Raw genomic sequence first — 22,275 nt, forward strand, 5'->3', positions numbered from 1 at the left:
ACAGCCTTCACGAGTGTCCGGCCCGGGTAGCACTGATGGCTAAATGGATGAGCCGCTTCTCTTTGGGCCTTGCTCTGGTTGACTCATCTCATTCAGTGTGTTGATACAGAGTCAAGAGCGATCTGCTTGGCATAAAACGGACCGAGACAGCAGCACGTTGCAGAGGCAGTGTGAGCTTGGGAGTGGGAGGCCTCTGTCCTGTTTCCCCTCTGTAACCCCTGAGACTGAGCTTTTATTTTTTTAAAAGATTTATTTATTTATGCATGCAAGAGCTGGGGTACAGGCCAGAGGTGTGGGGGGCAAGAGGATTCACCAGAGACAGAGTGGGGAGCAGAACAGGCAGACTGACTGAAATCCACTGCTGAGGGGAGCAGCGGGTGAGACAGGACAGGTCTGTCGTGCCATGTGGGTTGCTTCCTGGCCCGGGATCGAACTCGTGCTGCAGTGGCTGCGGACAGCTTCATAGGTTGCGTCTTAACCCCTTGTGCCACGAGGGAGGCCCCGAGACTGAGTTTCTTATCCAAAGGTGACAAGAAAACTTTGTAGGGCCATGGAAAGTATTTCAAAGCCACCTGTAAAGTAGGTTTGCAGTGCTTTTAATTCATTAAGTGTTCATTTTTATTTATGTGGAGTTAAACAAATGACTCATGTAAGGGCGATCATAGATTGCTTCTGCCTTTTGAAAAAATATGTTCCTCCTCAAAAATGAAGCAGAGTAATATCAGAGACTATCTTTAGACACCATTCTGGTTTCCTTCGGTGTGGATACAACTTATTTTTCCATACTTTCCAGAAGTAAACGGAAGACGTTGGGAATGGATGGGGAGTGTTTGTGCTGATCAACCTAAAATACCGTAGAAACAGGAAAAGTCATAGTTGGTTTCAAGTACATTCTGAGAAGGAATAAGGATCATTTGGGTAAAAATAGCCAAGGGAAAATGGTACATTTGCGTAGAGTAAGGATAATAACATCTGAAAAAAAGATGGATCACGACTTGCTCTTAGTCATACATCTCTACCTCCTGCCATCCGCAGGGGGAATAATAAGATTGATTGCAATCAAGACTGGTTTGTGAGCATGAGAAAGAGCAGGGAGGCTCCGCCTGGTTCTGAACTGCTTTCCTGTGGGAGCGGGACCTGATGGCCTGTGTGGTCTTGCAGATCTACTTGCGATTCCTGGACTACGAGATGCAGAATTCCAACGAGTGCAAAAGGAACTTCGTGGCGGTGTACGACGGCAGCAGCTCGGTGGAGGACTTGAAGGCCAAGTTCTGCAGCACCGTGGCCAATGACGTGATGCTGCGCACCGGGCTGGGCGTCATCCGGCTCTGGGCCGACGAGGGCAGCCGCAACAGCCGCTTCCAGATGCTCTTCACATCCTTTCAAGAACGTAAGATTCTCTGCCTTGACCGTGTCCTTCAAATGTGTCATGAGCTGCACGACTCATAAGCCCTTAATGTGTTTTCTTCATGCTGGCTGAGCACAGCTGGGTGCTCCCTAATCAGTGTTAGCAGCCCCCAGCTTCCTTCCTTCATGGGGATCCAGCCACAGCAGAGATTTACCAACATGTTTTGATTCCTGATTCCTGCACATGCCTGGGAATCTAAGACAGGGCCCCCTGTTCAGCCGGATGCTGTTGACTTTGGTTTTGGGTTAGCTCTCACCAAGCTTTGGGAACTGAGGCAGCAGCTTGTGATGAAGTTTGAGTTTCAATCTTAAAAAGCTGCATGAAGGTATTTGGTAGGTTTTCTTTTTTAAGTTTCTCTTGCAGTTCTATTTATTTCAAATAGCTCTGTGCCTGCAGAGTTCCAATTACAGTTGGCTAAGAGAGATGTTTGGGAAGAGAGTCAACCGAAAAAAATTCAGAAAACATTTAAAATGCCACGAAGGGTGATATGCAGAGATATATGCAAAGCCCAGCAATTTCAGAAACTTATGTTCTAACAAATAATGACTCATATTAATAGATATATTTGGAATGTTCTCTAAAAACCCTGAATAATTCATGTTTAATAAATTTATACCAATGAAAAGTAACCCTGAGAAATTCAGCTTTCAGGACCTTGTATTTTGAAGTTAGACATTTTGAATAGAGACAATGTAATGTTTTTGAAATTTCAAGGATTTCTTAATTATAGACACAACATTCAATGTTTTTTTTTTTTTCAATTCACAAATGCTAAAAGTATTAGGAAATTCTTTTTTATCATGAACAAAAAGTTTTGGCTTTAAGTTCCCCTCTAATTACCCAGCTGGGTTTCAAGGGCACTGTCGGACTCAATGTCACTCAGTCTTTCTAAATCTTGATACCGTTGTTGAGTGTGTTAAATATCTCGCCCAGCACTGTTGCAGATTTAAACAGCATGCTATTATGCTTTCATTTCAGTAGCTGATCAAAATGTAGTGTGGCTTTATTTCAGCGAGGTATTTGGTCCAAAACAAATCCTGATTTTCTTGACTGGAATAGGAGGAAATTCAGGTTACACAGTAGAACATTTAGTGTTTTCACAATACAGCATCTTAGTGCTGATTGCTCCTCCTATGCAGTAATTCCTGCCTGTGGTGAGGGCTTAAAAGGTACTTGATTCAACATTCTTATCTTCTTGATAATAACATACCTCATGAGAACCATCTAATTTAACAGATACAGCTATGGAGGAGCAAGCTAATATGTTCAATCATATACCCAAGTTTTTAAAAATATCACAAATCTGCAATTTGGATCAAAATTATACCATAAGTGTAATAGGGATAAATTAAAACATATAGTCTTATGTTTCAAATCTCAGGTGAAAAACAATAAGATAGAAAACAATAAGATAGAAAACTCTGGTCCCTTACTCTCTCTAAGGTTTTATTTTTTTTTCAAACTCAGTATAAGCCAAACGTTTTTAAATGATAGAGAAAAATATCTTACTTAGTTTCTATTATGGAATGTCCAGTGAACAACCCAAAGAAGATAGCCTTGTGGGAAGCTGTTCTGGTCAAAATGCAAATCACACGGCCTGGGGCTATAATAAGTCCAAAGAGCTGCACAGTTACCCCTTATGGTTCGCCCCTCCTCCCGACACTGCAGAGTCACATCTGATAAAAGCCCTTTTATCCACCTCTCCTCAAATCCCATAGAATATGCCACGTGTTCCCCTCCTTGACCTTATGTGGCACGTCTTCTACCTTTCTTCTGCTCTCTAAGCTCCTCCACCCCAGTCACCCAGGCTCAGAGTATGTGTGTGATCACCTCATCACTCATCCTTCCCTGTGGTCTCTCTCTGTCCCAGCCAACCCAGCGTTCTTGTCTAGCTGTCATCAGTGAGGAGAGTAATCAATTGGTAGAAGTTGACCAGGAAGCAGAAGCATCTAGTATCCTGAGAAAAGGTCAGAGGGGCAGAGATGTCTATAGTAGAAGTTTTTCAATTCAAAATGTGATAACTGATGTTGAATGATGTGGATTAATATCTGAAAGGTAAGATTAGTGTTTTTCAGGTGAATTATAGGAAAACATTTGAGTACACTCTAGAGGAAAATGTCTGTCTACCTCATAGGATCTGTTGTATTTCAAACTTTAGTGGATTTCCATAAAAGATAGACTCTGGATGGAGGGCTGATTAGCTGCGAATGGTGTGGAGTCATCTATGTTGGGTAGGGGGATGGGCTGCCTAATTTTTAAGGCCCCTTTCAACCCTAAAATGGGTTGAAGAACAGTGAGTCTTTAATAGTTTACGTACCTAGGAAAAGATGAATTATGTCCTAATGTGCATATATCAATAGAAACATTTTTATTATTTTTATTTGTGCTAAAAGATAAAGATTCCATGCATGTAATTAAATCATCTCTAGAAGTCATTCAAGTCATTCACTTTTTGATGACAAATTCAGGAGAAATGGAACATTCTTCCTCCATAGGATGGAGGCACCAACCCTTTGTGTCCCTACGTGGTGGGTGAATGGCATGCTCCTTGGCATGAAATGTGCGACAGTGACACACTCTATGATTATCTCATGAATTTATGATAAGCTTCAATTGAAAGAAATTTATCTTTGTCATGTAGCCTATGAAGTTTTGCTATGATATTTTGTTTTATCTGCATAGGCTAAAACTTTGCAGAATTCTCTTACGTGCCTAAGATCAAAACCATCACATGATAAAGTAGGTGAGTGTAGACTAGGTCTTTTTGCATTGAATTCCAGGTATTATAGATAATAGATGAAAATTTAAAGACAATAAGTGAACTTCATCCTACCAGTGCTACCACTCAGTGGCTAGTTCTAACCTTACACCCCTTACATTACCACACATGGATGGAGTAAATATTAGAGATGTGAAATCCATGAACATCTTTGCCTTACTCTGAAAATAAGAAATTACCTTGATGTTTTTCTTGCTTCCTGCATTTATACACTAGTGTCCTTGTGCAGCGTTGAGAGTGATTAGCACGCCCCCAACATTCCAATATCTGTCAAAATGGCTTATGTTGGAGTCAGAGGGTGTTTGTAGGGCTTAGCAGAGAGTTTGGAGATCATACATTCCATTCCCAACCATTTTATGAATTCAGACAAATAGCAGAGACCCAGGGGATTTAACCAATTTTCCCAGATCCCTCTTATCCACATGCTTTGTGACTTGGTAACCGCGATGGGGGGAAGCTAAGACCAGCCTGCAAAAATCATTAAGCCTCTTGTGCACAACTTTGCAACTTTTGCGGGAATGAGCAGCTCTCCCACCATCTCAAAGGTGATGAGGATGATGAACTAAAGTGGAAGAAAAATGAGAAGGAATGCTTGGGGTAGGTAGCGCTTAGGAATCATTCACGTAGTTGGAACTCATCCCCTAGGAGTTAAGCGCCTTGCGATGTCTGTCCCTCATCCCTGCTGCATGTGTGGGCAAACCAAGCCCACTGTAGTCACGCAGTGCGGACCTTCATGTGTCTGCAAGCTTCGGAATGAAGTAAAATCACAGCTAGGGGCTTCTGTTCTGGCGCGGCCTCATCTGGGGATTCATGAATGCAAATAGGAATAGTTTTAAATCTTCCTATTTTTACACTCGCATCTGAATGAATTCCAGAAGAGTGAGTGTGATTGTACAAGAGAGGTCTAGAACTTATCACAAGTCATCAGCCTTTTAGGTTTTACTTCCATAGTGGGAGCATTTCATAAAATCTGAATTTAATGTTAATGAGTGCGATGACAAAATTCTCTAATACTGCTAATGGAGAGGAATAAAATCATGGAATAGGATTATTTTACTCCCCAATGAAATTTGAAAAATAGCCCTGGTTTAAAACTTCCCCTAATGGCAACATAAACATCACACTTCTGCTTCTACTGACTTGCTAACTCTTCCGTTCTGTCTTTTCTCTACTTCGTCAGATGCTGTTGCCTGATTAATGAACTTTATTGGTTGCCACTGATTCTTTTTTCTTTTTTGGAGGAATGGTATCTGGACTTGATCCTATGAAATAGATTTGAAGGCTGAGGACCTGGGAGAAAGTCAGTTTTGTTGCTGAAGGGTCCTCGCTTGCGTAATTCAATCAGAGCCTCTTTAAAAACCTGAGTGGTGAGTGGCTCTTGCGTTACTCCGCAGCCTCGGACCACTCCTAAGCTAGGTGTTCTGTGGCAGTGAGGCATGCCCGAGAAAGACCTTCAATGTGTTCAGTATTAGTTTTAGCTGATATTCTCTAAGAAAGAGGACTTAACATGTGAGTGTGTTCTGAGACTAAAGTTTTTAGTCTTTGTAATGAATTGTCTTTCTTGGGTCAAAAATCAACAAATATTAATGAGAGCAGACTGCAGATAAAGAAAAAGAATCCAATTGGAGACAAATAGGCAGTAGATTGGATAATGATCACATTGATTATTAAAAGTATGTCACATTTTATTTTAGTTATTCACGGTACAGTGTCGTCAATCTTGCTTCAAAGTATCAAACAATTTAAAAAATAAATTGATTATTTCAATAATTATCATCATTTCAATTTGACTGTATTTATTTTCTATGAACATTCTTGGCCAATTTTGAGGGCATTGTTTATTTAAGTATGGAAGAGGTATGGGAACATTAGTGAAATGTGCCTGTTCAAACTGACTTACCTGCTCAATATTTTCCAGTGTTGCATGAATTTGTAGTAATCACAATCAGTTAACAAAACTAGTAATTAATAACATAATAATAACATAACTAGTATCTTGTTTTGATTTCTGCAGTTCCACCTTAGTTTTTTCTGCTTTCATTTAGAGCTTTTGCCCAGTAAAATATCAATCACTTAATACTTGATTAATGAGTAGCATGCTTCTGTTAAACACAAACATGCAAGAGATGAAAGCAAATTGTCTACTTCCTGGGACTGTTGTTCACAATAATATGCAGAAGTGAGATAATGGATTTCATTTCATCTTAATTTGTGGCAAAATGATACAGAGTATAAACTACACGTCTACTTACAATGAAGAAATATACATGCCATAAAATTTAAGCTTCAAGAGGAATTGAGTGGAGAGCAGAGTGCTGAGATGAACCAGAAGATTCCTACTCTTGGTATAGAAGCCTCTTGCCAAGCCTTCCCCTTGAGAAAGGCAAAGCTTGTGAATCACGTGGGCTGTTGTTCAATAATTAAGTTATATTCCATGGCAAAAGTTTTTCTGCAGATGTCAATAAGGTCCTTAATCCACAGACTTTGAGTTTACTGAAGGAGAGATTATCTTGGGTGGGCATGGCCTCATCCGGTGAGAATCGTGGCTGGCCTGACCTCATCAGGTGAGCTCTCTAAAATAAGGTGAGACTGCTGGGGGAAGAAGCCAACAGGCATGTTGTGCACTGCCTGCCTCTAAGAGGGGCAAAGCTAGGAACTGAGAGCACCTGGGGCCAACTGTCAACAAGAACATGGGGTGAACACTCAGTCATTTATCCACAAAGAGCCGAATTCTGCCTCTGCCAAAACCTGAATCAGCAGGAACAGCACCCTGAGAACCAGCTGAAAACCACAGCCCCCGCCAACCTTTGATTGATCCTAGCAGAAGAGCCGGTGCTTGGGCTTCTGATCCTGTGGGATAGGAACTGTGTGTTTTAGGGTGCTAAGTTTTGTCACAGAGCCCTAGAAATCCCTAGTGGGTCTTGGTGAAGAAAGTGCTGCCGTGTCAGATAGCAAAAATGTCAAAGCAGTTTTAAGATCAAGCCACGGTTAGAGGTTGGCTGAATGATGAGAAGCATGATAGAAGAAGCCCAAAATGCCTTAGACAGATGGTTAAAATAAACCTGCACTTGGCGGGCTGCCGAGAGCTCAGCTAGAAGGCGGCACTTGTTATTAGAAACTGGGGGAGGGGCGAGCCTTGGTTGTAGTGGCAGGAAGCTCAGTGAAATCACGTCCTGCAGGGCTGCACCAGCGGACTTGCAAGTGACACACATTGCTGTACAGCTAAGTAAGCACCGAGGAAGCGTGGGCAGCGCAGCCCTGCGCCTCTTGCCGTTTATAGTAACGTGTGAGAGGGGAGAAATAAACCGAAGGAAGAACTATTAAACAAAATGGAATTAGAACTGGATGACTTTGAAAATTTCCCACCTCTCCGGCTGGCAAATATGTTAAAAATCAGACATGATGGTGCAAAGTGTGGTAGAGAGAAAAGGCTGAGTGTGTGACTGCACAGACTCGCTAAACCACCCGAACAGCACCGAATCACAGTGTTCAGAAGCTCAAAGGTGCTTTCGAGAGGTCAGGGTTGTGCCCTGCAGACCCTCTACCTTGAACCATGGCGCCTCCAGGAAGACGTGACCCTCAACCGTCTCAGCAGGCGCTTAGGAGAGTGAAGAGCTTATCTCAGTAACCGATGAGTGAATTTCAAGCAAGGCCCACAGGGTTCTTGAGGAGGACTTTTCAACAGAAACGCTGTGAGCTTGGAATGAAAGAGACAAGTGCACCGCATGAAAAGAGGTTATTGGAACCCCAAGTTTCTAATGGCATGAGGCAATCTTACAAAACAACTCAACTGCTGACTGTCACTTTTCCTGGCAAAGGAAAGTTGACTAGGAGAACAGAACCTCCCTAGAGCCAGGAGGGTAACCTCTGCAGCTACAGAGGATTCTTCCTAAAACTTGAAACATAGTCAAGAGAAATCCATTTATCCTACTGGAGTGCAAAATGTTTATGAACTGAACCCGGGACTTCCATGTTCTCTCTGTTCCCCCTGTTTTGAACCAGAATCTCTGTAATGCTGAGCAGTCCTATCCCCAGCCCTTCTTGGTGTGATGAGGAGGGTAACCTGCCTCCAAGGCTTGAAGGAGAGGAGCTGCACCCCTTCAACCCAAGGATGCAGGGATGGGAGCTCAGCATTCAGCAGTCTCAGGCACCACATTTGGATGATTTACATGGTGAGATTTTGAACTTGGAATTGTTGTAATGAGATGCTACTTTGACGAACCCTGGGGAGGGCGAGTGCATTTTGCATCGATAAGGAAAATGAAGCATTTGGGGGCAGCAGGCGGACCCTGATAGGCAGGGCTGTGTGACGAGCCTGATCCTGCCATCTGCTGGCACCAGCCCTGTCTCCCTTTTCCTGTGAGTCAGGAGCTGCCGGGGCTCATGTCTCCACAATCTTGTCACATTCTATGGCAAAAGGATTTTGCATAAGTAGTGAGGGCCCTAGCCAGTTGACTCTGGATTAATCAAAAGAAGATTGTTCTGGTTGGTCTGATTATACCAGAAAAATATTGATGATAGTCTTTATACTCTATTAAAAGAAGGTTTACAGGCCAGGGGTAAATTAAGGAGAAAGACTGTTAGTTGTAGCAAGTAAACCCTCTGGCCTGAAAAGAAAACGCTGTTGCGTTGTAGGAGAGGGTCATGAGGTGGAGAATGGGGGTGCTCCTTAGGAGCCGGGAATGACCCCAGTGGACAGCTGGTGAGGAAGCAAGAGCCTCGGTCCCACGTCCTGTGGCACTAAGTTCTTCGCACAACATGGGTGAGCCTCTGTGTGCTGCCGTGGGAACCCAGTCCAGGCTGCGCACCTGGATTTTAGCCTCCTGAGAGCTGACGAGAAAACCAGCCTCCTCAGAGCTCTGGCCCACAGAACTGTGAGGTAACAAATGGGTGTTACTTGAATCAGAGTTTGTCGTCATTTGTTACCCAACAGAAAAACACAGGCCTGGTGTTATGCTGTGTGATTTGTTTTTGAAGTCACACTGGTTTATGGCATCATAGGGGTCTCAGGGCAGCCTCTGCGTCATCTGTAGATACTGCATCCTGTCATCACCAGAAGTCCAGGGTCCGTTCTCTCCCTCACTTGGCACTTTTTACACAGCCCTTTCTCCCCTCCCATAAAGCAGTAAAGCAACTGAATGAACCCAACAACCACCGCACACTTTCAGACTATACCTGCAAAGTAGTGATGTACCTTTTTTTTTTAAGATTTATTTATTTATGTGTATAAGAGCTGGGGTACAGGCCAGAGATGTGGAGGGTGAGAGGATTCACCAGAGACAGAGTGGGGAGCAGAACAGGCAGACCAACCAAAACACACTGCTGAGGGGAACAGCAGGCAGACAGGAGAGGTCTGCTGCGCCATGTGGGTTGCTCCCTGGCCAGCCGGGGATCGAACTCGTGCTGCAGAGGCCGCGGATTGCTTCATAGTGCTGTGCTTAACCCCTTGCACCACCAGGAAGGCCCTGATGTGCCATTGTCAACACAGGGGCTGATCCAAATGTCAGTCTTACTTCAGTCAATGCTACTTCACATATGACTTAACTCTGTTGACCAGCATTGACTATTTCTATTCCTAAATTTTGTTCTTCAGGAGATGTGATAAAATTGTAGCCAGTGCCAAAAAAAAAAAAAAACCCCAAAAAACAAAAAACTTCAACATCAGCTTGACCCTGAATGTTAAGTATCTAGTGCTGTTCTGTTAACCTCGTCATCAGTAAGCTTTCACTTTGAGACATGTTTATCATCCTACGGTAATGTCTACAATGTAGATAATTACAAAACTTGCTCTTCACCTACTTCTCAGAAAATTCTGACTCGTAAGTTGTGAGGTTGAGGACTCTGTTGAAGGCTGTTGCTTCCCAACCTCAGATGTCTCGCTGTGTTTCCCATGCTGTGTTTCCACACCCTCACAGCGCACTGGGCGGCTACAGAGTTCTGGTGACCCCCGACATCAGCCACCACGTAGAAACGGCCATGTGCATTTCCTAGTGCTGTGATAACGGGTTACCACAAATACAGTGATTAAAACTACACAAACTTATGATCTAAAATGGGTTTCATTGGGCTGAAACCAGGGGGTCAGCAGGCCCCTTTCTCTGGGAAGACTCCCAGGAAGAACACACTTCCTCACCTTCCCACGTGTCTGGAGCGGTCCCCCCTGATTTTCTTTGACTCGGAGCTTCTTATTCAGCACGAGCAAGGTCACGCCTCCACATCTTTCTCTGCTCTTGTCACTTCCCCTTGTCCATGGTGTCCTGCCTCTCTCTGATCAGGACTTTGGGTTATACTGGCCACACCTGGGTGATCCAGATCAATCTCCCCATCATGAAACCCTTAATTTAATCACATCTCTGAAGTTCCCTTTTGCCATATAGAGTAACAAGCTCTGGGAATAGTGAGGACTTGGGGGAGCATTATTGAGCTTGCCACAACTCGTCTGACAGTTTCCCTTTGTTTTTGCCTCTTTGTCGTTATTATACTGATAAACTCTTCAGCATGAATTATGAAAAATAACATAGGGACCTCCCTGGGGGCACAGGGGTTAAAGACAGAGCTATCAAGCTGTTGCCAGCCAGTGCAGAATGAGTTCCATCCCCGGCCAGGGAGCTGACCCACATGGCACAGCAGACCTCTCCTGGCTCGCCCGCTGCTCCCCTCAGCAGTGGACTCAGTACATCTGCCTGTTCTGTTCCCCACTCTCTAGTGAATCCTCTCACCCCCTGTACCTCTGGCTTATACCCCAGTTCTTGTATGCATAAATAAATAAATAAATCTTAAAAAAAAAAAAAGAAAGGAAAGAAAAATAGCTGAGTTAAAGGCCAGAGGTCCACGTGCCAAATGGAATAGCGTATCTAAACGGCTGTTTCATAGTCCACTATTGAAAAATATTCTTCCAGGCCTCCCTGGTGGCACAGGCCGTTGAGTGCAGCACTGTGAAGCTGTCCGCAGCCTCCTCAGCGCTGGTTCATTTCCCGGCCGGCCAGGGAGATTCCCACATGGCGGGGCAGACCTCTGCTATCTCCCCGCTGCTCCGCTCAACAGTGTATTTCAGTCAGTCTGCCTGTTCTGCTTCCCACTGTGTATCCGGTGAATCCTCTCACCCTCCTGTGCCTCTGGCCTATACCCCAGTTCTTGTATAAATAAATAAACCTTAAACAAAGAAAAATATTCTTCCTTAGGAAGAAATTATTTAAAAATTAAATTATTACTGTAGGAAAAATATGAAAGAAGCAAATGTATCATTACAATATAAATATGTTACTTCGGAAAGGAAAAAATGTATTCAGAATTTGAAAGTTATTGTTAAGCATGTTCAGAAATAACATCACAAATGGTCATTTGAAAATTGATTTTTTTGTTTGAAAAATCTGAAATAGGATGAAAAATGTGTAGGAACATCTGGTCAATTTATTCTACCACTTTCTTACCTGTAACACTTTATCTTTAAGCCTCAATTCCTTTTCCATAAAATCGAGGAAGCTTTACAGCTGGTAGCAATGAAGCTTTTGAACAAAAGACAATCATACAAAATTGTGTTGTCGGCCAGGGATTCTCACTCCCCCACTTCCCCCTGCATTTCCCTCTCTTTCAACATGGTTGAATCCAAATATACCCAAAGGCTAACAACTGTCAACAAGTATTGGTGGACACATGTTGCTGGCCTGGTCATTACCAAGTCGCTAAAGCAATGTCATGCATATAGATACATAGGTGGGTGGAAAAATTAAAATTGAAGATCAGCTTCCATACGTAATGTTTTACACTAAAGTCTCAATTTAAATAATTGGCTACTGTTTTTATGTGTTGAATTATTTAGACAATTTCGTATACTTTTCCTTCAAAATTTTAGATCCACATTGTCTCGCTAAAGTGTGCATTTCCCAGGGATCCAGTGGATAAGCATGAAGGCAACAAGCTTCTAATATTTGATAGCCCCCTCGGATCTAGTAGATATTGATGTGCTTATTCTGGCTTCGTAGCTACTATAGTCTGTCCCTGTCACTGAAAATGGGCAGGCTGTGTTTACTGTTTGGAAAGGGACTCTCACTACGAATTGTGAGCCTTCAAACTAGCAACCACACATGAGGAGGTCATGGGGTCTGTATGTGCTGACTCTAGTCTTTATTTATTGCCAGGTCCTTACTTGCGGAGTTGGAATGTTCAATCATGAAACCAAATATAGTCATTTCCAGAACAGGAGTTGGGTTAAGGTTTCAAATATCCAATTCTAGCAGATATGTGTGCATCGGCCATGAAAACAAACTCTGGGCCACCTGGTCAAGTCCTGCTAATAATTGGAGTCAGACCCCAAAGAAATGAAGTATCCTTTTGTAATTAAGGTCACGTCTCAGTACATACAATGAATAAATCACCTCTTAGCTGATCCAAGACAGATCTAATCATAGTATAAAACTGTATAGTAATTTCTTGGAATGGATAAATCATGAAGTGGTTCATGTCCTATGAAGGAAACAGCCTGTATAGAAGGAATAGAATTTTCTCCTGAAGCTGTTTCTCTTTCCTTAGTATGATGTCCTAGGAACAGGAAGAATATGCAATGTTAAGAGAAAGTTTAGGGCATCTAATGAATATGAATGAGATCAAATTGAGGCTGTGAATACAATATCTTGCATGATAAAAAGAGGGACTATCTCACTTGACAATGCTGGATATTTTGACAGATAACTCAGTCACTCCGGGACACAGGTTTTGGGAGCAGATATTGATTTTTCAAAAAAGTGTGTGAAGATGATAAAGGAGATGGAAAAATCTATTTCTGGCCTCAAATCTGGTCGACATTTTTCATATCAAATGTCATTCCCTCCGTTGCTACTGGAGGGTCGTGGGAGGCGTAGTTTGGCGAGGGGCAGTTTTCCCATTGATTTTAGGAAAAATGAAACAAAACAAAACATTTATTTTGGAAGCAGTTCTGATGGTCAAACGCATTTGATATTTTTCTTGCGTCTTTTTCTGTGATTAGAAAACCACTGTTAAAATACATTCAGCTGCAGACGATACGTTTTTAAATCCAGTTGGGAAGTCTTTGCATCTGCGGATGCTTGCTCAGCATTGACAGCTGATGTAAAGACATTTTTCCCATGAAGTTCATTGAGAGAAGTATAGATATTCCTTACAAATTAGGGTGCTGGGGTGATCGCCGTCCCAGTCAGCCTGTTCAGCCGTGTTCCCCCTGAGGTGGCAGCTGGAAGCCTAGTGGGCCCTCGGGGGAATTGGTCTGTGTGGTATAAATGCCAGCCGGGCAGGAGTCCCGGGCAGCGCAGCCCCTAAGAAGACGGTGTAGAAACTCTGGGTCTGGCCAAGCTCCCCCAGGAGAGGGGGTGGGCAGAGAGAAGGGCCTCTTAGGGCTGAGGACAGGGTCCGCACACGTGGGCTGAGGGGCCTGAGCGGGCAGGGGATGCCCATTTTATCCCCCCGGGTGGACCCAGTTATCACACGTCTAAGTGACTGAGTTTTCAAATATGCTGGGTTCTGCTGTCAGGCATTTGCACTCTAGATAAGTGTTATATTTACATATTTGTAATTATTTATGTAATTATTTAAGTTTTGTTCCATCTCTCAGGCAAAGAAACTAGCAGACAGGAGAGCATCTTGAGTGTCAGGAAATTTGAAATAATCAGCGCCTTCAGGCTGATAAAAGCTGAATTCGGGGCCACCCTGATAGCGCAGCAGTTGAGCGCTGGGTTGCGAAGCTGCCCGCAGCCCCTGCAGCGCTGGTTCAATCCCCAGCCACCGGCGAGGGCCCCACAAAAAAAAAAAAAAAAAAAACAAAAAAAAAAAACCTGAATTTGAGGCATGAAGTGAGGGCAGGTAATGGGAGGCTCCGTGTCAAAGCCTCTTCTCTGCACGTGTGTGACACTTTCCAGTCCATTTAAGGCTGAGGAAATTCCAGCAATAAAAAAGAAGCAGAAGACCCAAAGACACCGGGCGTGCGCTTGAGTGTGCATGAGTATGAGTGTGTCTGTGAGACTGTGGGGATCTGAGTGTGTGATCATGTGAGTGTGTGTATGTGTGTGTGTGTGTGAGAGAGAGAGAGAGAGAGAGAGAGAGAGAGAGATGTGCCCACACAGGCCAGCATGGAGCAAGGGGAGGTTGAGCTTCTGACAAATCTTGAATCAAAGACATTAAAGGAATTTGAGGGCCGCCAGGAGGATGTGTGGAAAAAGCAGAGTCTGGGTAGAGCTGGAGGGCCTGAGGGCAGCACCTGAACTTGGCCCCAGGCAGCTATTTAGATAATATATTGAGTTTTAAAATAGAAAACAGACTCAAGACCCACTTTTATTTCCAGAGTTCTTGATGAAGTGTGATGTTCTTTGACTTTGCGCTGCTCTGCAGTGGCTGCTGGGGAACCAGACCACAGGCATCTGAGTGTCAGTGCATCAGAGAGAAAAATGCTGGCTCTTATTTCCATTTTATAATGTTTCCTGAGTCTTATTTAGTGGAGTTCTGGATTTCAAATGGAATGGGGTGCTCGCCTCAGTAGCACATGCACTAAAATTGGAATGACATAGACCAGATGAGCTTGGCCCTGAGCAAGGATAACACATGACTTCGTGATGTGTTCCATATTAAAAAAATAATAAAAAATAAATAAAATGGGGTGGAGGGAGAAAGGAGATCACACAGTAGTTAGAAGGAGCATTAGTGACTTTAGAATTATAAACTAAAAACCTCTTAATTGCAGAATTGGAATTAAGCCCCAAGCAATCATCTGTACAACCTGTGACACAATCCTGAAGATGGTTAAGATCGGACCTTTAACATTGTAGCATGGTCTATGATTTTTTTTTTAATTAAAATTTTAAATAAAACTTTGTTGTGGTTGCTATGCTTTCTCTCTTATCTAACTCATGTTTACTAAAAACGCTTTTGATTATCGCTGCTAATTTTTTTTTATTTCTTAAGAATCAACAATAAATATACATAAAATTCCCTGATACCAGGTGCCTGTAGGGTTCCAGCTTCACGGACAAGCAGTGCAAGCCCACCACCTAGTGGTCAGCATGGGAACATGTAAAGATTTAAACGTAGAATCCGATAGAAAAGTGATATTCCATGAACACTAAGTTCAGTTATTATTTAAAAAATAGTAAAAAAAAAATAAAGTATAAGTGTTGCACAAAAGTATTATTTTAGTAGTTAGAATATGAAAGAGAAAATTGAGTTTTATGGGTGTGATACACCAGAGGAAAATGTTGCATTAAGTTGTGAGTTACCAAAGACTTTTCTGAAGTATTTGGACAGTCACTGAAGATATTTCAAATTAAAAGTTAAAATTGAGCCTCTGCCACTTATCTATAATCTCAAGCTCTGGATCTGTGTATTCTATTTCTCTGTTTTGAAAATTTCACTACAGCTGTAGGAAAACGTGCCACTTTTACCCAAGTCTCAATTTTATAGAATCACTAAAAACTTCAGAAAAACTCCTGCCTTTCTAATGGAGCCCAAGATCTATTCTCTACTCCCTGGATTTGGTTCTCCAAGTTGGGGTCTGAATATCCCTCTTTACAATGTAGTGTTGGAACACACATGCTGTCTTCATGGTCTTCTTAACCCATGAATGTAGGAAAATCACAGCTTTTACATCTAAGTATCCCACCAGGTAATAGAGCACGTATGAAGGTCTGCATTTCCATGTGTTTAATATGCGTAAGCTCTGTTTTCTGTTTTTTAGAAAATTAACTTAGGAAGTCTTCATTTCAGGAAGCCTCTTAGAGAGAAAGGTGTGTTTACTATGTACTTGGTATAAAAAAAAAAATGGACACTTGCTGCAGGTTTTTCTTTCCACACATAAGTTCAGAGCCCTTTGTCTACAGACACAAATATTCGACACAAAAAGCGCTGACCATTAGCCCTCCCTGCGTACTTCGGGGTTGGTATTGCTGTGAGGCTGGGCTGTTCTGAGAGCAACTGAAGACCAATTCCAGGGAGAAGTTGGTGCTTCTGGTTGTGGAAGGCCTGAGAAGTGCTCTGAATTCTGAGTATTTCTTCGCTGCCACTTTATTGTAAGCAAATCTTCACTCTGCTTGACTCTCTTTTAGGTAACTTTAGGATATAAGGAGACTGGTTTTAAGAGGTAATAGTCTTTGACAATTTGTATTGAATTTTTAAGTGGAACAAATCCTCTACAAATTAGTGGAGTATGTGCTTTCTCAGCAAGAGTAAAAGAGCCAAAGAAATAATGCTGAGATTTCATTTCTGGGACTCGCGCACTATGTAATGTGTTTGGAGGCCGTGGCTTGGATTGCTAATTCTCCACAAATAAACACACCTGCTCCCTGGGATAGGCTAGTAGCTAGCCTGGCCAGGGTGAACCTTTGATTAAGACATTTTAATCAGTTAAAAATATCAGTTGGATATTTCTCTAAGCCTTAGATTGCTGAGCCACCTGAGAGATTAAAAATTAAAAGAACTTGTAAGAAAAGATAATGGTAGTTTACTAAGGGTTAAACTCTTTTAAAGTTGTACGTTCAAACAGGATTTAAGAAAAAGAATTTTCTGGTATATCGGAATAATATTTCAAAACTGCATACACAATACTGTTGTGATGTGGTTTCAATAGCGCCTGGAAGCCTCTGTAGGAAAGAGAAATCAGAATCTTTAATTGAGCCATGGCATATGTGCATTTCTGAGAAATAGCTAGACACAAAATCAAGGAAATCCAGAATTCAGTGTGTTTTACTTTTGGTGTCCATGAAACTAAATGCATTTATGTTCAGAATGTTTAAGTGTCTCCACATTTGTTCCTCAACCATGGCCAGATTTGTTTGCTGGTTAAACCGCCAGGATTTAATGATATGGAGACTCACATGTTGATTGAGTGTAGACATTTTCACAACCACTCAGCAGTTGAAACAAAAATAAATTATAATCAGAGTATTTAGAATTCAAATCCCTGTGCTCTTACCATCTTACTACTGGTATTACACTTCACATTATTTAATTTTCTACTAACCCATCCTGTTTAACATTAATTATAATGATTTTTCCAACTTTTGGGAAAGTTGATAAATATTTATGATTCTTTAAAGATAGTCTTTACTTGATGGATAATTGTATTTTTCAAAATCACCACAATTTACTAGGTAATTGAAGGGCTTTTTTTTTTTTCTCCCTAGCTTTTATTAAAGCGTTTTGTAGCCATTCTCATCCATTTGTCAAAAACTCCCCTTTTGGCCTGTATACACATTTTTTGACAACACTTATTATCCGCTTAACAGACCATATCAGTTCTACAAAAACTATTACGGTTGACCACAGAGATTCAAATTTGGGTACTTCCTAAAAAGCAGAAGTTTGCAGTAACAGATCCATCATCACAGTTTACAGTAAAAGTGGTTTACACACGCTTAAGGTCACCAGCCCAGTAAAGTGTTGAACATGATCATTTTCATCATGACTGACACATATTTTCAACCTTTTGTCCTACTTTTAAACAACAATTACATGTTTGTTTGTTTGTTTTACTCTTTAACCAGGGACCCAGAGGGAAGAAGAAACTGTTCTCTTGGGAAAAGAGGGTGGAGGTGGGGGGGTGGGGAGGGAACTTGAAGACCAGAAGGAATTACTTTGCTTGAGCTAATCTTTGCCCTAATATGGGTGTTCAAGACTTGATTGTTATGGTTTCTTTGGAAAAGAACTTCTTTCGCCATGTTAAATTATACCAAAAGGCTTTCTGCAGGGTATTTTCTTGCCAGCTCAGATTAATATATTAAATACACTAAAAATGGTAACTTTCTAAAATACCTGCAGCATATAGTTTTTAAGGTGAAAAATTCATTACAAATGCATGCAATGTGTAGATGCTCTTGACCATTAAATCTTTCCTGGTTGATTAACCACTGTAAATGATGTGCTTTGCATATAATAATGCTCTTTTAGAATATCTATCCTTTAAAGGGTCACAGAACTATTATTAAAAAAAATCAATAAAATTGCATTTTATGAGATCCATGGGATGATTAGAAAGGTAAAAACAAAAAATACCTTTAAAGCACTGTCTATAAACGATAATCCCTCATGATTATCATAAATATTCTATTACTCTGAAAAAGAAATGTATTTTCCTAATATTGAAGTCATACCTATCATTTTACTTTGCTACTTTAAGCTAGCCACTATTTCTCATATTTACATAACCAAATTTCATGCCTTCCTTATTTTACCTCCTAGAGCCAGAAACATACATTGAAAGCTATCACAGTCCACTAGACCTAAACTGATTACAATGTGTAAATAATATGCAAAGTAGGCTAATTTCATCACCGGGTAGATGTTAAATGTTGATGAGCATAATACATTTCTTTTTTATGTTGTTCGAGGTTAGCTTTCCCCAAAAAATTTAGGTTCTTAGCTTTTTTCCCACATGCTTAAATACTGTTTCAGAGTTTGTTTATTGTATAGCTTAGTTAATATAACCTTCATTAATATGTTGAAAGCATGTCCTTTTCAAAGTTCTTTTTGCACAATAAAACTGAATTTATACATACAAAATTTATGCATGAAGCATAACATTATCCATGTAGTCACTTAAGTTCTGCCAAATGAATGTAGCAAAGTAAAAGAAGCAGCAGTATTGACAATGCACTTCACTTTTGCAAACGAAAACCCCAGGCCAGCCAGCTCTGTTCATCCCCCAGGAAATAATCATCACTACGGCAACACATCTGGGAAAAGACTGGGTTGTTCATCTCAGCATGAGGACAAATTATCATTCTAGCCTCTTTGTAATGTCATTTGCTACCTAGCATCAGTTATAACTTTTTTGTCTCTTTCTTCTTGGTTCCAGCTCCCTGTGAGGGCAATACGTTTTTCTGCCATAGTAACATGTGTATTAACAACACGCTGGTGTGCAATGGACTCCAGAACTGTGTGTATCCTTGGGATGAAAATCATTGTAAAGGTAAAGATTAGTCCGTAAAATTTGCCAAATCCCTGTGTCTGTAGGGTGGGATGGAAATTTATGCCAGTGATTATTATATTTCAGTTTTAAAGGTAGAGGCGTTAGAGGCTTTTATGAACTTTCGGGCCTGTTTTGGAATCGGTTTGGAAGCCTTTCTCTGCCTTCAGCCGGGCTGTGACCAGACCAGAAGTGTCCCCATCCATGACTGCAGCGGGTCACCCGAACACTTGAATGCCTGTGAAGCATGTCGCCTAACAGGACCTGCAGGCCCACGGGGAGGAGAATGGGCCGCTTGAGGCAGCTTTGCTTCCTGCCACACCTGCCTCTGTCCCCTGTTCCCCCATATCCTCACCAGCCCTTGTTTCTGGTCCTTTTGCTATCGCCCCTTCTCGTGGCTGTGAGGTGGCATCTCGCTGGGGTTTGATTCGCATTTCCCTGATGATAAGTGATGTTGAGCAAATAGCAGTAAGTTCAAGAGGCTGAAATCATATTAAGCACTTTGGCAGATCACAGCAGTAGCAAACTTGAATTCAGTGTTTCTAACCAGTGGATCCCCAGGTGTCATGCGAGGTGTCTTAGGAACCCTTTTGCAAACACACATGAACCTTTAAAGTAGGGCTGCGGGGCCCTGGAGGGTCACGGCTAGGCTAGGAGACCTGGCCCTTGTGAAAATGGAATCTTTGTGCTTCATTTTAACATACCTGTTTCGATTCCTTTGAGCCTGTAAAAATGCTCCGCACCTCCACCTTCATGTTAAAGCTGTCCACCTGTGTTCTGAGCGGACCGTTAACTCGGGTGTATCTCTTCTGTCTCTTCTCTGCACTCCCCCGCCTGTAGAGAAGAGGAAAACCAGCCTGCTGGACCAGCTGACCAACACCAGCGGGACTGTCATCGGCGTGACCTCCTGCATTGTCATCATCCTTATTATCATTTCTGTCATCGTGCAGATAAAACAGCCTCGTAAAAAATACGTCCAAAGGAAATCGGACTTTGACCAGACAGTTTTCCAGGAGGTGTTCGAGCCTCCACACTACGAGCTGTGCACGCTCAGAGGCCCGGGAGCCGCGGCCGACTTCGCCGACGTGCCCGACGACTTGGAGAGCTACCATAAACTGCGCAGGTCTTCCTCCAAATGCGTTCACGACCATCACTGTGGATCCCAGCTGTCCAGCACGAAAGGCAGCCGCAGCAACCTCAGCACAAGAGATGCTTCTGTCTTGACTGAGATGCCCCCTCAGCCCGTCAAGCCCCTCATCCCACCCATGAACCGAAGGAACATTCTCGTCATGAAACACAACTACTCGCAGGACGCGGCCGACGCCTGTGACATTGATGAGATTGAAGAGGTGCCCACCACCAGCCACAGGCTGTCCCGACACGACAAAGCCGTCCAGCGGTCAGTATCCCTAGGGTTTTTGATGACAACTATAACCTGAGGACTGAAATGCTTCCAGAATGTTCCATTGTGTCTTCATAGTTCAGTTTCTTCTTAATGATTGAAAGCATGGTGGCTCACCGTGTCCTCCCTGGCACCAGCCATCCTCTTGCTAAGTCCCGCCTACCTGCAGAGGGATGTGCGCTCAGGCAGACCAAAGACACACCTCATTTACTACCACACATAGGCAATATTTATTTCTACCAAAAACATGATTTTAATGTCCATGGCACTTTTTTACACATGCTCATGAAGGTGGCTCCCAACAATATTTATATACTTAAGATATGAAATGACATTTGGGGACAGCTGCCTTACCATGATGGTTAACCCATCCTGCTGAGCAATGTCATGTAAAGATGACATATTTTGCAACATAGCATATTTTTGGTATGAAAATGAAAATACTTTTTCCACATTTCACATAATATTTATACTACCAATTGCATAGGACAGCATGCTTTGCTACAATACTAAACCTTTATATTTAAATGAAGCAAGGATTCGTAGAAGCATTTGGTTCATTTCCCTTTTCATACAAGACAATATATTATCTGTAGAGTATTATTATTATTAGTCCTAAGTCAGTAAAAACTTTGAGGAAGGATATTTTAACGTTAGAAATAAATTTGTTCTAAATTCCAAACCCAGTCCACTAATGTCTTGTTTTGCATGCTTATTAGCGTTTATTTGTTTTATAAACATACTTTCGTTCTCAATTCATTTTACCTCTTCAAAACCTTAAATATTCTTAGCTGATTTAATATTTTTTCTGCATGTGAATGGAAACAATCCACTTCCACAGTTTGATGAATTTTTAAGAATGCTTTTCAGTAAATATATGTGTGCATATTTATTTTATGTGCAAAATATGACTTTGTTGAATGAAATAGCCATAACATTCCAGGTTCTGCCTCATTGGGTCTCTAAGCAAACACGAATCTGAATACAACACAACTAGGGTCTAGAGAGAAAATTCCAGGTAAGCCGATGCCCTTGGTTCCTTCTCCCGCCTTGTTGTTTTCTGTTTTGTTTTGTTCTGTTGCAACTGTCTTGTAATTTTTTTTAGGGACCATGGTATTTATTCATCATCTCTTGAGGTCATGGGTTTCATAGCATCTTGTAATTAGAAATATAATGATGCAATGCTGATGGAAGGATGATTCTTACCATCCATAGCTTTGAAACAAACACTAATATTCTTGCCATCAAGCATTGTGCTACAATGTTGTTAAAGAGGATGTTATTCTATTAAATTTTATGTTTTAAGGTAAAAACACAAAAATTAGTGAACTCTTCAAGGAAATACCAGAAGAAATCCAAGATTTTCATAGTAAAAAATGAGCATTTTCTTAATATAGCTGAAGGCAGTATATAAAATGGTAATAATTTTATTGACTTAACTCAAAACTCAAACACTAAGTACTGTTGATAGTTACACATGGTTCAGGTGCTCTTTATTTTTGCATGAATTACAGCTTCTTTCTCCAAAATTAAATTCAGCATGTTATGTCAAATTTTATGATATAAAATTTGAATGCTTGAGAATATAAAATGTTCTGTCAGTGCCAGTCGTGTGTGTGTATGTGTGTGTGTGCACATCTATCTGTCATCAGATACCATAATGACTTACTTTTAGCGCTTGATAAAATCTGTTAGACTCATTTGTCTCCAATTAAATTTGCTTGACAGCTAATCTCTGCAAAACTCTGCAAGCCTATCAACTATTC

The 22,275-nt window shown here is 41.6% G+C and overlaps 1 protein-coding gene and 1 non-coding gene across 4 annotated transcripts in view; both read left to right on the plus strand.

Moving 5' to 3' along the window:
• NETO1 (neuropilin and tolloid like 1) overlaps positions 1-22,275 on the plus strand; it is an 85,475-nt gene that overhangs the window by 59,358 nt on the left and 3,842 nt on the right. For all 3 annotated transcript variants that reach the window (XM_037508410.2, XM_037508411.2, XM_054693990.1), the window contains 4 exons: positions 1,162-1,390; positions 18,997-19,110; positions 19,948-20,506; positions 21,453-21,527. In XM_037508410.2, coding sequence (XP_037364307.1) covers positions 1,162-1,390; positions 18,997-19,110; positions 19,948-20,506; positions 21,453-21,513 — 963 coding nt within the window. In that variant the 3' untranslated portion in view covers positions 21,514-21,527. The remainder of the gene's footprint in view (positions 1-1,161; positions 1,391-18,996; positions 19,111-19,947; positions 20,507-21,452; positions 21,528-22,275) is intronic.
• Positions 14,676-14,781, plus strand: LOC119243920 (U6 spliceosomal RNA). Its single transcript, XR_005124901.1, has one exon. It is a non-coding gene; the product is annotated as a U6 spliceosomal RNA (small nuclear RNA).

The sequence above is a fragment of the Talpa occidentalis genome, unplaced genomic scaffold (assembly GCF_014898055.3).
Source record: "Talpa occidentalis isolate TD23 unplaced genomic scaffold, MPIMG_talOcc4v2.1 talOcc4.13, whole genome shotgun sequence".
Lineage (NCBI taxonomy): Eukaryota > Metazoa > Chordata > Mammalia > Eulipotyphla > Talpidae > Talpa > Talpa occidentalis.